General features: G+C 40.6%; 2 protein-coding genes across 9 annotated transcripts in view; one reads left to right on the forward strand and one right to left on the reverse strand.

Moving 5' to 3' along the window:
* UGP2 (UDP-glucose pyrophosphorylase 2) overlaps positions 1-11,127 on the forward strand; it is a 44,890-nt gene extending 33,763 nt beyond the window's left edge. For both annotated transcript variants that reach the window (XM_050952158.1, XM_050952157.1), the window contains exons 5-10: positions 3,494-3,627; positions 4,376-4,673; positions 6,306-6,503; positions 6,722-6,964; positions 7,928-8,032; positions 10,172-11,127. In XM_050952158.1, the coding sequence (XP_050808115.1) occupies positions 3,494-3,627; positions 4,376-4,673; positions 6,306-6,503; positions 6,722-6,964; positions 7,928-8,032; positions 10,172-10,279 (1,086 nt within the window). In that variant the 3' untranslated portion in view covers positions 10,280-11,127. The remainder of the gene's footprint in view (positions 1-3,493; positions 3,628-4,375; positions 4,674-6,305; positions 6,504-6,721; positions 6,965-7,927; positions 8,033-10,171) is intronic.
* Positions 11,128-11,129: 2 nt separating this feature from the next.
* The window catches only part of VPS54 (VPS54 subunit of GARP complex), a 73,101-nt gene continuing 69,555 nt past the window's right edge, over positions 11,130-14,675 (reverse strand). For all 7 annotated transcript variants that reach the window (XM_050952043.1, XM_050952045.1, XM_050952044.1 and 4 more), the window contains one exon: positions 11,130-12,320. In XM_050952043.1, coding sequence (XP_050808000.1) covers positions 12,215-12,320 — 106 coding nt within the window. In that variant the 3' untranslated portion in view covers positions 11,130-12,214. The remainder of the gene's footprint in view (positions 12,321-14,675) is intronic.

Raw genomic sequence — 14,675 nt, forward strand, 5'->3', positions numbered from 1 at the left:
AAAGATAGAAAATGTGGCAAAAGACCACCTTGGCTTACCCTTGAGATCTTGCGTGACCTACAAAATAAAAAGGCGTCATATAAAAAATGGAAACTAGGTCAGATCACAAAGGATGAATATAGGCAAATAACACAGGAATGCAGAGGCAAGATTAGAAAAGCAAAGGCACAAAATGAACTCAAACTAGTTATGGGAATAAAGGGAAACAAGAAGACTTTTTATCAATACATTAGAAGCAAGAGGAAGACTAAGGACAGGGTAGGCCCACTGCTCAGTGTGGAGGGGGAAACAGTAACGGGAGACTTGGAAATGGCAGAGATGCTTAATGACTTCTTTGTTTCAGTCTTCACTGAGAAATCTGAAGGAATGTCTAGTATAGTGAATGCTTACGGGAAGAGGGTAGGTTTAGAAGAGAAAATAAGAAAAGAGCAAGTAAAAAATCACTTAGAAAAGTTAGATGCCTGCAAGTCACCAGGGCCTGATGAAATGCATCCTAGAATACTCAAGGAGTTAATAGAAGAGGTATCTGAGCCTCTAGCTATTATCTTTGGGAAATCATGGGAGACGGGGGAGATTCCAGAAGACTGGAAGGGGGAAATATAGTGCCCATCTATAAAAAGGGAAATAAAAACAACCCAGGAAACTACAGACCAGTTAGTTTAACTTCTGTGCCAGGGAAGATAATGGAGCAGGTAATCAAAGAAATCATCTGCAAACACTTGGAAGGTGGTAAGGTGATAGGGAATAGCCAGCATGGATTTGTAAAGAACAAATCGTGTCAAACTAATCTGATAGCGTTCTTTGATAGGATAATGAGCCTTGTGGATAAGGGAGAAGCGGTGGATGTGATATACCTAGACTTTAGTAAGGCATTTGATACGGTCTCGCATGATTTCTTATAGATAAACTAGAAAAGTACAATTTAGATGGGGCTACTATAAGGTGGGTGCATAACTGGCTGGATAACCGTACTCAGAGAGTAGTTGTTAATGGCTCCCAGTCCTGCTGGAAAGGTATAACAAGTGGGGTTCCGCAGGGGTCTGTTTCGGGACCGGTTCTGTTCAATATCTTCATCAACGATTTAGATGTTGGCATAGAAAGTACGCTTATTAAGTTTGCGGACGATACCAAACTGGGAGGGATTGCAACTGCTTTGGAGGACAGGGTCAAAATTCAAAATGATCTGGACAAATTGGAGAAATGGTCTGAGGTAAACAGGATGAAGTTCAATAAAGATAAATGCAAAGTGCTCCACCTAGGAAGGAACAATCAGTTTCACACATACAGAATGGGAAGAGACTGTCTAGGAAGGAGTGTGGCAGAAAGAGATCTAGTGGTCATAGTAGACCACAAGCTTAATATAAGTCAACAGTGTGATACTGTTGCAAAAAAAGCAAACATGATTCTGGAATGCATTAACAGGTGTGTTGTAAACAAGACACGAGAAGTCATTCTTCCGCTTTACTCTGCGCTGGTTAGGCCTCAACTGGAGTATTGTGTTCAGTTCTGGGCACCGCATTTCAAGAAAGATGTGGAGAAACTGGAGAGGGTCCAGAGAAGAGCAACGAGAATGATTAAAGGTCTTGAGAACATGTCCTATGAAGGAAGGCTGAAGGAATTGGGTTTGTTTAGTTTGGAAAAGAGAAGACTGAGAGGGGACATGATAGCAGTTTTCAGGTATCTAAAAGGGTGTCATCAGGAGGAGGGAGAAAACTTGTTCACCTTAGCCTCCAGTGATAGAACAAGAAGCAATGGGCTTAAACTGCAGCAAGGGAGATTTAGGTTGGACATTAGGAAAAAGTTCCTGTCAGGGTAGTTAAACACTGGAATAAATTGCCTAGGGAAGTTGTGGAATCTCCATCTCTGGAGATATTTAAGAGTAGGTTAGATAAATGTCTATCAGAGATGGTCTAGACAGTATTTGGTCCTGCCATGAGGGCAGGGGACTGGACTCGATGACCTCTCGAGGTCCTTTCCAGTCCTAGAGTCTATGAGAGTCTATCTCCTCTAGCATTCACCTTTTCTCTCTGTATCCAGGGGTTTCCTTGCTTCTAGCAGCCTTCCCTGATATCCTCAGCTTCCTGGGCTTCCTTGTCAGGGCCCATGCCCTCCTTCCTCACGGCCTCGTGCTGGGGTTCAGCCTAATGTCTGCGGAGTTTGTTCTTGTTCTCATTTCAGAATGCTGCCTCCCAGAGCTTTCTGCCTGGAATTCCCCCTCCTCAGGGGCCTGCTACAGGAACTTATCCCTTCTTGGAGCTCCTCTCCGAAGTCCCCTTAGGCTTTACTATACTGCTTTTGGGCTTCACTGCCTCAGGCTTCCTACTGGCTTAAGACCCTCTAGTCCCAGTTCCAAGTCTCCCAGGTGTGTCTGTCTTCAACTCAAGAGAGAAACTGTCACCTATCTCACTCATTCTTGGTTCTCCTCCTGCCACTGCCCTACATTCTTTCCCTCATAAAGACCCAGCTCCTCCCCAGTTGGGTTTTATCATGTTGTGCCTAATATCCCTTCAGGTGCCAGCCAGTGGCCTCATTGGGCTCAGTCTCCTGTTATAACTCATGATTAACCAATGTGGGGATTATACAGCTACTCACACCATTTTTTGAACTGTTTTTAACCAATTCCTGAATAACCAATACCATGACATCCTAACTGCTCTGTACTGTTGATCATGTCATCAGTCTGCCAAAAAAAAAAACCTTCAGAGCAGTGGTGGGTAGAAGATTGCAATCCATGTATAAAGAATCCTAAATACAGAGTGGATTGTAAAAGCTCCAAATTGCCTATTGGGATAAAATATCGTGCAGAAGGACAAATGGTTTCCTGGGTGTAGGTATGTCTGAAATTCAAAGAAAGCGAAGAGTCTCTTCAACATAACCATTTTGTGGCACATCTTGTATGCATTAGCCTATCTGATGCACTGTCCAGTTAGAACTGAAGAGTTAAGAACTCAGTTGTTCTATTAGCTCTGAATGATTTGCACGTGCACATTTAATTTAGACCTTCAATAACTTGTTGTTTCATCATAAATACTTCTATAGCTATGAAGATTGTCTCTTAGCTAACTGTTACATTTGTCTAGATATCTTTTAAAGAGATTTTTTTCATAACCATTGTTTGACACAGTCTACAAATAGTATCTAAAGTAGTGGTCCCCAACCTTTTCCGTGGGGCGGGTGCCGGATGACTAGCTGCCGAGGACCATGGCCACCGGACAAGCAGCCGCCGAAATGCTGCCATGAAGGAGTGCCATCAAGAGGCGTCAACGGCCAATTCAGCGGGATTTCGGCAGTAGCGCTTCTTGACATTGCCACTTCTTGGCGGCATTTTGGCGGCTGCTTGTCCAGCCAGTAGGCAGGTGCACATGGATGCCCCAGCGGGCACCATGGCGCCGCAGGCACCGCGTTGTGGACCCCTGATCTAAAGTCTCATTGTTCAGGTGGCAGAAATAAAACCCAGGTAACTCCTACAGAATATGATCTTTTTTCTCCTCAGCATCTAAACAAAACCTACAACACAGATGTTCCTCTTGTTCTAATGAACTCCTTTAACACTGATGAAGACACGAAGAAAATCTTGCAGAAGTACAGCCACAGTCGTGTGAAAATATATACTTTTAATCAAAGCAGGTATCAGATTTTTTTTTCTTCTGTTTGGAGTAAAAGAAACAAAGAAGATCTTCCTTGTTGTGCATATGAAATATTTTTGTTATGGAGTTTTAGACAGCTTAAATATTATTGAGTATTAATAGTGACATACTTTCATGTTCTACCTCTTTAAAAGGGCCTTTTTTGGAAGTTTAAAAAGTGAGAAGGCCCAAGAACAGCCAGATAAAATTAATAACTAAAAATAAATGGTTGGAAGAAATCTGTGTTCCGAGATCAGACTTGCAGTGGAACGCAGGAACGTGGGCTTTGAATTCTGAACTGTCTTGGCTGTGAAACCACAGGGTTGGGGCTCTCGGAAGCAGGTGTAGAGTGACTTGTAGGCTGACCACCAACGAAATTTGCCCTGAATTGGTCATGGGAGATTCGGGAGGGTCCTGCTTTTTAAAAAGTGAATTCCTAGGTTCCTGTGATTGCATATAACATGTTCTGAACCCTTGTGGAGGAAGAAACTTGCATTACCTCTGGCTTCAAAGAGATGATTCATTCAAGTTCATACTTAATTAAATATTAACTTGCAGTTTCTGCCCCGATATCCAATTATGAACACACACAATCTCCTCCGGTTTCTGTGTATCTGATTAACTGGCCTAAGAAGTAATAATTTTAAAGCCACACCAAGTCTGGGGTTCCCATGTGACTGCATTACTACTGCACTAAGGTCTGTGTCAGTATTTAACAGGGATGAGATCTAATAATTGTCATTTTGCAGGTATCCTAGAATTAATAAAGAGTCTCTACTGCCAATAGCCAAGGACGTATCTTATTCAGGGGAGAATACTGAGGCGTGGTATCCCCCAGGTCACGGCGATATCTACTCCAGTTTCTATAACTCTGGTCTGCTTGACACACTTCTAGGAGAGGGGAAAGAGTACATTTTTGTGTCCAATATAGATAACTTGGGAGCAACTGTGGATCTTTACATTCTTAACCACCTTATGAATCCACCAAATGGAAAATGCTGTGAATTTGTCATGGAGGTCACAAATAAAACCAGGGCAGATGTTAAGGTAAAAATGTATTTGTTTAAGTCAATTCCTGCACTCGCTGACTTGGCAAAATTTTAGTCTCATTTTCTTTTGTATTAGTAGTTTCAAACAGATGTTAAATATCACCTCAGATATCTTTAAGGCTTATATACCTCAACCCAACAGTCAGCTGTAGAGTTAACTTGAAAAAGAGATGTAAAGTCAGCAGGTTTTATGACACATTTACAGTTTCGTGGTATGGAGTGCCGTATAACATGCTGTTGTGGTCAGTCATATGCAAGTATTAAAATATATATATATACACACATCTCCTGGGCTTCAATTACTAGACACGGCAGCCTATTGTGTAGGCCACATGGGTTTTCAACCTGCAGGTCATGACACGTTTCCCTTCCCATATAGCAACATCAAAGAGGAGTCTTAATATAGAAGACGGTGAGAACCACTATGCTACAGTAGTAGCCTCTCTTGCTAGTTCAACTGCCTAACCCACTTCTGTATTTTAAAAATACAATATATAATGCTCTATAGCTTAAATTTCTGGTAGTCTTGACCGAGCATTCTGCCCTGACTAGTTTCAGATGGTGAAACCAGGGTTTCTGGCTAATTGTTGGCCAACATTTAAACCAAAACAATGACATGTTTGGTACATGCGGTAAGCATTTTTACCACATAGCGATTTGTATCACCACCTGTAAGGGTCTTGTCCCATGTTCTTTAACCATGAAAAATACTGCTAGTGCCCCATTCATTTGATATTATTGTAAAGGATCTGATTCAACCCATAAAAGGAAGGAAATATAATGTATTCTTTGTGGCCACATGGAGAAAGTTAATTGATACTGTAGTAAGTGCCACATAGCCTACAGTACATAGTCAGCTGACTATCTTTATATTTCAGCCATAACTTTTGAATTTCCTTTTGTGAAAAGGTTTAATTTAGATCTTGACATGTAACCTTATAAAATTCTCCATTGTTTAATTATCCATCATAAGCTAAAGGTGACTTTTAAATTGACTAAAACTTTCCATAAGTGCTTAGGTGATTTAGGCATCTAAGTCACCTAGGTGCTTTTGAAAATTGTATCCACTGTAGAGCCACTGTGAATAACAGTTATTTAAATGCTCTATAAAAACTCTTGGTGTTTTCCAGTATCAATAACTGGCATAAACAATTCTAGTGTTCCAGTCAGTTTCTACTATAAGTTAAACAAGTTTTCTATAAGGGCATGGCTACACTGGAAACTTCAAAGTGCTGTCACGGGAACGCTCCTGTGGCAGCGCTTTGAAGTGCGAGTGTGGTCACCCGTGAGTGCTGGGAGCTCTCCCAGCGCTCCTGGTAATCCACGTCGACGAGGGGATTAGCTCCCAGTGCTGGGAACCTGTCTACACCAGTGCTTTAAAGCGCTCAGACTTTCTGTGCTCACGGGGGTGATTTTTCACCCCTCTGAGCCAGCAGGTTAGAGTGCTATAAAATGTAAGTGTAGACAAGCCCTAAGATTAGGTATTTGGTATTGAAATGTGACAGGCAAAACACTTCCAACTGCACCTCACTTTACAGTGTGTTTTAAGAAGATATATACTGCATGCTGTTATAAAGATTGTATATATATGTAAAGCGTGCTGTTACTTAGATCTGTTCTGCCTTTGCAGGGTGGTACACTCACGCAATATGATAACAAACTGAGACTGGTAGAAATAGCTCAGGTTCCAAAAGCACATGTTGATGAATTCAAGTCTGTGTCAAAATTCAAAATATTCAATACAAACAACTTGTGGATTTCTTTGCCTGCAATTAAACGACTGCAAGAGCAAAATGCTATTGATATGGAGATCATCGTTAATCCAAAGGTAAGCTCATGGCAGGACTTCAGAGGGAAAACAGCAGAGACTGTGCAGTGGTGTCCAACTGTGCTAACTTCTCTAACTTCACCTTTGTTTCCTGAATGTCTTTATATTCTGCATAACTGTCCCCCTTTAAAACAATGTTAGTGCTTTTGACTATTCAAAGGTCCGATGGTGAACAAGTATTTGTCTGGTCATGTTCATGCTACAACTTTCTTTTTCAGACTTTGGATGGAGGTTTAAATGTTATTCAGCTGGAGACTGCCGTTGGTGCTGCTGTTAAAAGTTTTGAGAATTCTTTGGGGATAAATGTACCTCGTAGTCGTTTTCTGCCTGTCAAGACCACATCAGATCTCTTGCTTGTGATGTCCAACCTGTATAGCCTTAATGCTGGATCCTTAACTATGAGCGAGAAACGTGAATTTCCAACTGTACCTCTGGTCAAACTAGGAAGCTCTTTCACCAAGGTAAACCCCGATAGTTACATATTTTTCTCAAGAAAAGACTGTAAACACTGATGCCTTTCATATCAGTATGCATCTGATGAAGTGGGTATTCACCCATGAAAGCTCATGCTCCAATACGTCTGTTAGTCTATAAAGTGCCACAGGACTCTTTGCTGCCTATACCAGTAAGAGGAGACTAGGTTACAAGGACAGTTTCTTTAATTACTTCCAACTCTGCAAATTGACAGCTCCCTTGAGTCATGAAATAATAGCTTTATTCTTGTAGGCAAACATCTTAAAAACATCTGAATATTCACAGCATTATAATAGCTATCTCACACTTCCTTATCCTTTTTACTGGGGGATAGTGATTTGTCCATTCTCAAGTTCAGGTTCAGATTTTCTTTAAACTGCCTATAATTAGTTTCCCAAACTTTATGTTGAAACTAGCTCTCACTGCTATCTCATGGTGACTTACGGCTCTGTCTGATATAGATTCAAGAACAGATTTTGGAGCTAGTTTCCTAGAGTAGGGATAGGAACTCTTCATTCACAAAATAAATTCTTGAAGGATTGTTAATCCTGCTGTATTTATACACTTTACATTTAGCTTTAGTCTCATCCTTTCGTAAATTGTTTCAGTACTTTCTTCTAGCATTAAACCCTTAGTCTGCGGGGAAAAAAATACATAAGCAAATGCATCCTCTAAACCAGTGTTTCCCAAACTTGGGACACCGTTTGTGTACCTGCCGCGTCTGTGAGTGGAAGCAGCGAGGGCCAAGGGATGTACTGGCTGCCGCTTCCAGCAGCTCCCATTGGCCTGGAGCAGCGAACCGCGGCCAGTGGGAGTCGCGATCAGCCAGACTTGTGGACGCGGCAGGTACACAAACTGGCCCAGCCCACCAGCGGCTTTCCCTGCACAAGCTGCGTCCCAAGCTTGGGAAATACTGCTCTAAACTATTGCTGTTCTTGTTTTTTGAAAAGGTTCAAGATTACCTGACTAGGTTTGAAAGTATACCAGATATGCTTGAACTGGATCATCTCACGGTTTCGGGTGATGTTACATTTGGCAAGAATGTTGCATTAAAGGTATGTATGTGAATGAGGCAGACTTGGGTAAAATGATAAAATTTTATCTATGCCACTCTGACAAACTAGAAGAGTTGAGTCCATCTACATTTTATCACAGAACGATGTGCATGCGTAAAGTATCTTATGGAAAATTTGACTGTCATAACATTCATATTCTGAGTTAGAAACTGGTCCAGTGACTGCAGAGGCTAATGTACCTTGACACCTTCATACTAATATAAGTAGCATTTAGAAAAAAACTCAGATTGAAACAATAACTAGTACAGTAATTCCTCACTTAAACGTCAGTCTGGTTAACATTTCCTTGTTATGTTGCTGATCAATTAAAGAACATACTTGTTTAAAGTTGCACAATGCTCCCTTATGTGGTTTGGCAGCTGCCTGCTTTGTTCACTGCTTGCAGGAAGAGCAGCCCGTTGCAGCTGGCTGGTGGGGGCTTGGAACCAGGGTGGATCAGCAGCCCCCTATCAGCTCCCTACTCCCTTAAGTTCAGCTGTCCTTCCCCGCCCCCCACTGCCATGTGCTGCTCCTGCCCTCTGTCTTGGAGCTGCTCCCAGGAGCCTCCTGCTTGTTGGGCGGGGTGTGGGGGGGAGGAGGAGGGGCTAATGTCAGGGTGTCCCCCTCTCTCCTGCTCCTTCCCTCTGTTTACCCCATCCCCATAGTGTGTGTGGGGGGGGGAGGGGGAGGCAGGGACACAACAGGGCTCAGGATGGAGGGAGCTTATTGGCAGCAGCTGCTGTCTCAACTTGGTCTACTTAAAAAGGCAATGTACTTAGAGGGGGGTCAGTGTACTTAAAGGGGCAATACGCATCTCTCTTTCACACACAGGGTGTGCGTCTGTCTGCCAAGCTGTCTCCCCTCCCTCCCATTTGTGCTGCTTTGTAGTGTGAGGCTCCATTAACAACGTGTTAACCCTTGAGGGCTCAGCCGAGTGCTAGTTCCTCATTTAGCAGTAAGGCATTCCCTGGGAAATATCCCACCCTCTGATTCCACCACCTCAACTAAGCTTCACAATCATCATTGCTGTGTTAAATTGTTTAAAACTTTGTATGTATACACGCATGTCTCTTTTTTTTGTCTAGTGAAAAAAATGTCCCTGGAACCTATCCCTCCTGCCCCCATTTACATTAATTCTCATGGGGAAATTGGATTCGCTTAACATCATTTCACTTAAAGTCACATTTTTCAGGAACGTAACTACAACGTTAAGCAAGAAGTTACTGTAGTTAGCATTTTTATCTACAAAGTGTTTTGCAAATTAAGCAGCTAAGACACTCCCCCTTACTCTAGTACAAGTATTTCACCATCTCTGAGGTAGAGGAGCACTATATAACTTCCATTTTACAGATGGCATACAGAGGCACAGAGACTTAACCTAAGAGCTCATGGGAAGTCTGGCAGAGATGAACGTGAGTCTCCCAAGACTCATGCTAGTGCCCTCACCGCTGGACCAGTCCCCTCTAGTCAAAAGGTTCTAGATTTGTCTCTCTGATTTCCACAAGTGAGCTACTTGCAGTATTTGTTTGTTTTTTAAACTTCAAACTCATTGTTTTTCTGCCCATGTATTAGCAGTAAACAATTGTGGAAGTAGAACTTGTAAGGTGCTGAGCTCTTGGCAGCTGCTGTTTGAAGTCAGTGGGAGTCATAGGTGTTCGCCATTTCTTGGGATAGCCTTTAGGTACCAGTTGTCTAAGGTGTGAGTTCAGCACACCTTCTGACGTGGCTCTAGGGTGTGACATGGAATAAGCGGAAAATTTGCTCAACCCTTAAGTAGCCAGGTATGACTCAAATACACGTAGGAAGCAGATCCTTCGAATAAGGATAACTCTGCCCATAATAGCACTTAAATGGGAGTGAAATTCTACTCACCAAACACCTTGCATAGTTAGTGAAAAGGTTTTACTGTCTCCTGTTAAACTTGTTAGACAACATTTAAAAAGTGATTTGATTGTACTAAGCTTACTCTCCACTCTATTGTCTGAGAAAATAAGATGTGTATGACAGCCCAGTACAACACAACTTTGCAAGGCGGCTAGCTGTTTCAGGCACAGTTGACCTGAGGAGCCTTGTTTCTTACAGATGCTTATAGTATGTTTTTAAATGGACCTCAATGTGCCTTTTTCTATTTCAATTTAGGGAACAGTTATCATCATTGCAAATCACGGTGACCGGATTGACATCCCACCTGGAGCAGTATTAGAGAACAAAATTGTATCTGGCAATCTTAGGATCCTGGACCACTGAGTTAATGTTCAGTTTGTAGATCCTGTTAAAACAACCATATGGTGGAAGAACTTGTAGGCATTAAAATAAGTGGCACACAAGGCCTATGCTTTGTCACCTACTCACTGTACCCTGCAGTATTAATTTTTAAATAGCTTTCTGTGCTTCTCTTTTAAACTGAACACAGTGCAAAGGATGTGCAGCAGTTCTGTAGTTCAGTTATTATAACCTTTAAAGTGCAATACTGTTGGTCTTGAGACAAGATGGACAGAACTTCTCTATAAGAAGTTGAGGTTTGCCTCTGATAGTCAATACTTTATTTTTGCAGTTACAAATAATTCAAAAGCTGTGAAGCAACAGATGGCTAGCTCCTTCATGTAATCTTTTTATGAAGTGTAAATGGCAGGTATGATGATTAAATGTTTCACTACTGCTACTAAGTGAAACAGAATATTAGAAATTCTGTTTGTGTTCACAAATCATACTTAACCTAGTCACTTCACACCACTTAAGTTAATAGTTAAGCTATACTGTCATATCACAAATGTATTCCTAACAAACACTGAAAAGTAGGGTTGTCATTATTCCAGCTTGAGCACAAGATCATAAACTGTTTTAAATTTATCCAAAGAATCTAATATTTTTTTAAAATGCATCTTGGTGTTTGTTTTCTGTTGCATCCTTAATCTGCCCTTATTTGCAGTAAAATGGAAAAATCACATGTTGACTGTACTTGTATTAATATTGTTCAATCATGGTGTCCTGATGTTCATTCTTTCAATTCTGTAGTATTTACCTGTAAAACTTATTTTATATGTTTTAGTATAAGACTGATATGTATCATTAAAAAAGTTGGTCTTTAAAAACAAGGGTGAGTTGACAGCTTTATTTTGATTGACAATGACATCTGTTATGCTAACAGATAGATAGGCACACAAACACTGTAGACCACTCCATATGTAATCATTACAAGGTTAGGCACTCAGACTATGTTTAGGTAAAAAGTTGTGGAGGTGATATACACAGGCACTTTTACTTAGTACTGGCAGCTTCCAGACTTAAAAGGTAGTATTAAAGAGTCTTCATTCAATCAACCTAAACTAGTTTCAGTCATCACCTCTCCCATTCACAGCAGTAGTGTAACACAGATGACAGCAGCCTAAAACTTTTAATTCTGCTCTTTTTACCCCACCCCTCTTTCCTTAATGTATGCACTCAATTACACTTGTCTAAAAATTGTGGGAGAGGGGATGGGGAGAGACCAAACCAATGATTTAGTCTGCCCATAGGTGCAGGATTGGCATCAGTTTGAAGTATCTATCAGCACTAATGATTATCATTTTAAAATCTATCCAATAGATAATGGCTTAAGTGAACATACTGTTTACTAAAGTTGTATCTTCTGGTAGCAGTTCAGAGCCTAATTGAAAGAAATACCCTGGAACATCTACTCCCTACATGCAAGCAATTGAGCCATTTATTTCTTATAAAGATCTGTAAAAAAATAAATTTTAAAACAGCAGTTTCATAGAGAAAAACATTTTCTACTGAATTCAACTGCAAGATTTTATATTATACCATCATTAAATAAGGTGGGACACCATGTGAATTTCATTGCACTAGAGGAAATGCAAAGCATCTTTTTAATATAAAGCTATACAGAGCATTCTAGACAACTACAGCTGTGTTACAGCTATGTGTTTGTTTGGATTTGGTCCAAAGAAACCTGAGTCTGTTTCCAGAGAGAATGGAAAAAAAAATTGCACAGACAGCTGATCCCTTGTTTCTTGCTGAAGGACACAAAAAGTCAGTCACTCCCTGCAGCTCACGCTGAATCTAGTTTCCCCAAATATCAATAGCATCCTCTCATGGACTCCGCTCATAAATATTCACCTCAAGCTTCTTGAAAGCAAGACATTTGGTGGTCAGAACCAACTGACTCGTTCCAGTAGATTATCACCTCTTCTGATCCCAGATCTCAGCCATGTTTAGGTCCAGATTTTTAAGGCCTCTCAAAGCTTGAAGGTTTCCAGTGTAAAAAGCTACATCTGCTGTAACCAATCTGTAGTGAAATAGATTTGTTATTATTCTGATGTTGAAATAGGATCTGATTTGAGCACATCAGTTCAAACACAACACATCTTGGCAGTCTTGAGCTAGGTTGAGGTAATTGCATAATGGAGAGGCATTAGTTGTGAACTTGGGTAAAAGGGGTTATTTGCCTAGGTCACAGGAGTAATGTTATACTACTTACCAACAGAGTTACTAATATCTTTGTCTAGGTAGATGACTGGTTCCATTTTCCTTTTCTTCCCAGTTTAAAATAGATCTAGGGTCAGATAACTCAAAGGAAATTGGACATTAACTCCCTTTAGGCCCCTTTGATAATCCCCGCCTAAAAATCCTGACTCTCTTATGGTAATGTGCAATATTAACTCGCTGAATTGCAGCCCCTAGAGGAGCTTGATATAATAAGGAAGAATCATGCTTCCCTCATCTGTTCTTTAAGCACATCAACAAAATAGACAAAGCAAAACACCTTGACAATCTAGACTGCAAAAAGCATTTGATGTCATTCCTCATAAGCAGCAACCACGGGAACTAACTGGGGTCAGTTGTATTGTAGTCTTGTCATGAATTAGAAACTAGCTAAGATTTAAGAATAAATGGTAAAATTAATAGTGGGGTGTCTGAACATTCACAGTAGAATTGGATTTTAAAATGTATGCTAAGTGACTTGGAAAAATCTGTGGGTAAAAATTAAAGCATTTAGACTGGAGAAGAGTATGAACGTCAGGAAGACCTATCAAAGCTAAGTGAATGGGCCAAACACCATGGCAGGTGAAAGTCAGTGTGCATTAATGAAGCTACTCTCATACATTTCTGAGTTCTAAAGTAACTATAGCCACACAGGATGTTGGCATCTGGGTGAGCAGTAAGAGCTAGTCAGAAATTCACACTGAACCAAAATGTTTAATAAATTTGACAAATCCTTCACCAGAACACAGGCAGGTTTCCTTTCTGTACAGCTAGAGCTCTGGCAGGGTTTCCACTCTGTGATAGGAACCCTGCCTACAGCTATCCACTGAACAGGAATGTAAGTTTCACACTTCGTTTCAGGGGCACCATATTCTGGTGTTTCTGAAACAAAATATTCAGGCACTGCTGGAAGGCTGGAAAATTTTGGTAAATTTGCTTTCATTCCAAATCAGAACCAAGGCAAATTCAAAAATGCCAAAACTCCAGGCGAGCTGAAACCCCCGAGCTTTGGCCAGCTCTAGTGAGTAGCAGCAATCATCAACCACAATTTTAAGATGCATAAAGAATGAGAGAGTGAATGCTGCTAAAATGCCAATCAATACATTAGTGGTACACCCTCACCTGGAAGACAATTAAGCATGGACTACTGAATGGCATTCCTGCAGGATTGTTTAATTTATGGAAGGAGATGAATAAGTGGGGACAAAAGAGTGGTTGGAGACGATGAATAGCGCTCCTATTAATCCTGTTATCATATGAGAACAAAGCGACATTCAATGAAATTGAAAAGTAACATCTGAAAAAGCAATCTAATGAAATACTTTACACAAAGCATAATTAGCCTATAGAATTCACTGCAACTATGTATCATTGAAGCTAATGATTTATATGGATAACAAAAACATCCTCTAGACTGGATAAAAAAAGAGGAGAATAAACCCTCATGTTTCAGGAAGAAAATTGTAAGAGGAGTTAAGGAGAAATTTCCACTATAGGTTAGTTATTCAATAATTGTCCACAAGGAGGTTGTTCGTTAGTTTGATTTTTTGCAGCTTTCTATGAAGTATCTGGTGCTGGGACTGTCCAATATGAGACACTGCAGCAGAACTATCACTCATCTAATCAGGTATGGTAATTCCTACCAATATATTTGGGGGAGATTAAAAAAAGCAGTATGTGAGAGCTGTTGGCATAGGCTTTGTTTAAAAAACATTTCCTGTAGGGAAGCTCCCTATACACAGAGAAAACACTAATTCCTGATAATAGTTAGCACCTTCTAGCCCTGCATCTGAATTAATTCATGTTTCCAAGGTACTTTAAGTGTCACATGACTTGTGAGGTAAGTAATGACTTGTCATCATTATAAAAAGGAGGAAATGGGCACAGGCAGATGAAACAACACATCCAAGGGCTCTCAAAACTGACACTGCAAGGAATATTACCCAGATTTCCCGACTCCCATGTAGCCCTAAGGATTAATCTGTTAGTCTGTATAAATATATCTTTCTTATAAAGTTGAGTATTTGATGTAATAGGCTTACAGATTTATCTTAAGAATAAGTTTGGCTGTAATGCAAGAGACCTACAGGCCAAAATCCTGTATGTGATGCTAAGGCAACTTTAGCACATTTTGCGACCCTTACTCAGAAAAGTAATA

This window comes from Gopherus flavomarginatus, chromosome 4, assembly GCF_025201925.1.
Source record: "Gopherus flavomarginatus isolate rGopFla2 chromosome 4, rGopFla2.mat.asm, whole genome shotgun sequence".
Taxonomy (NCBI): Eukaryota; Metazoa; Chordata; order Testudines; family Testudinidae; genus Gopherus; species Gopherus flavomarginatus.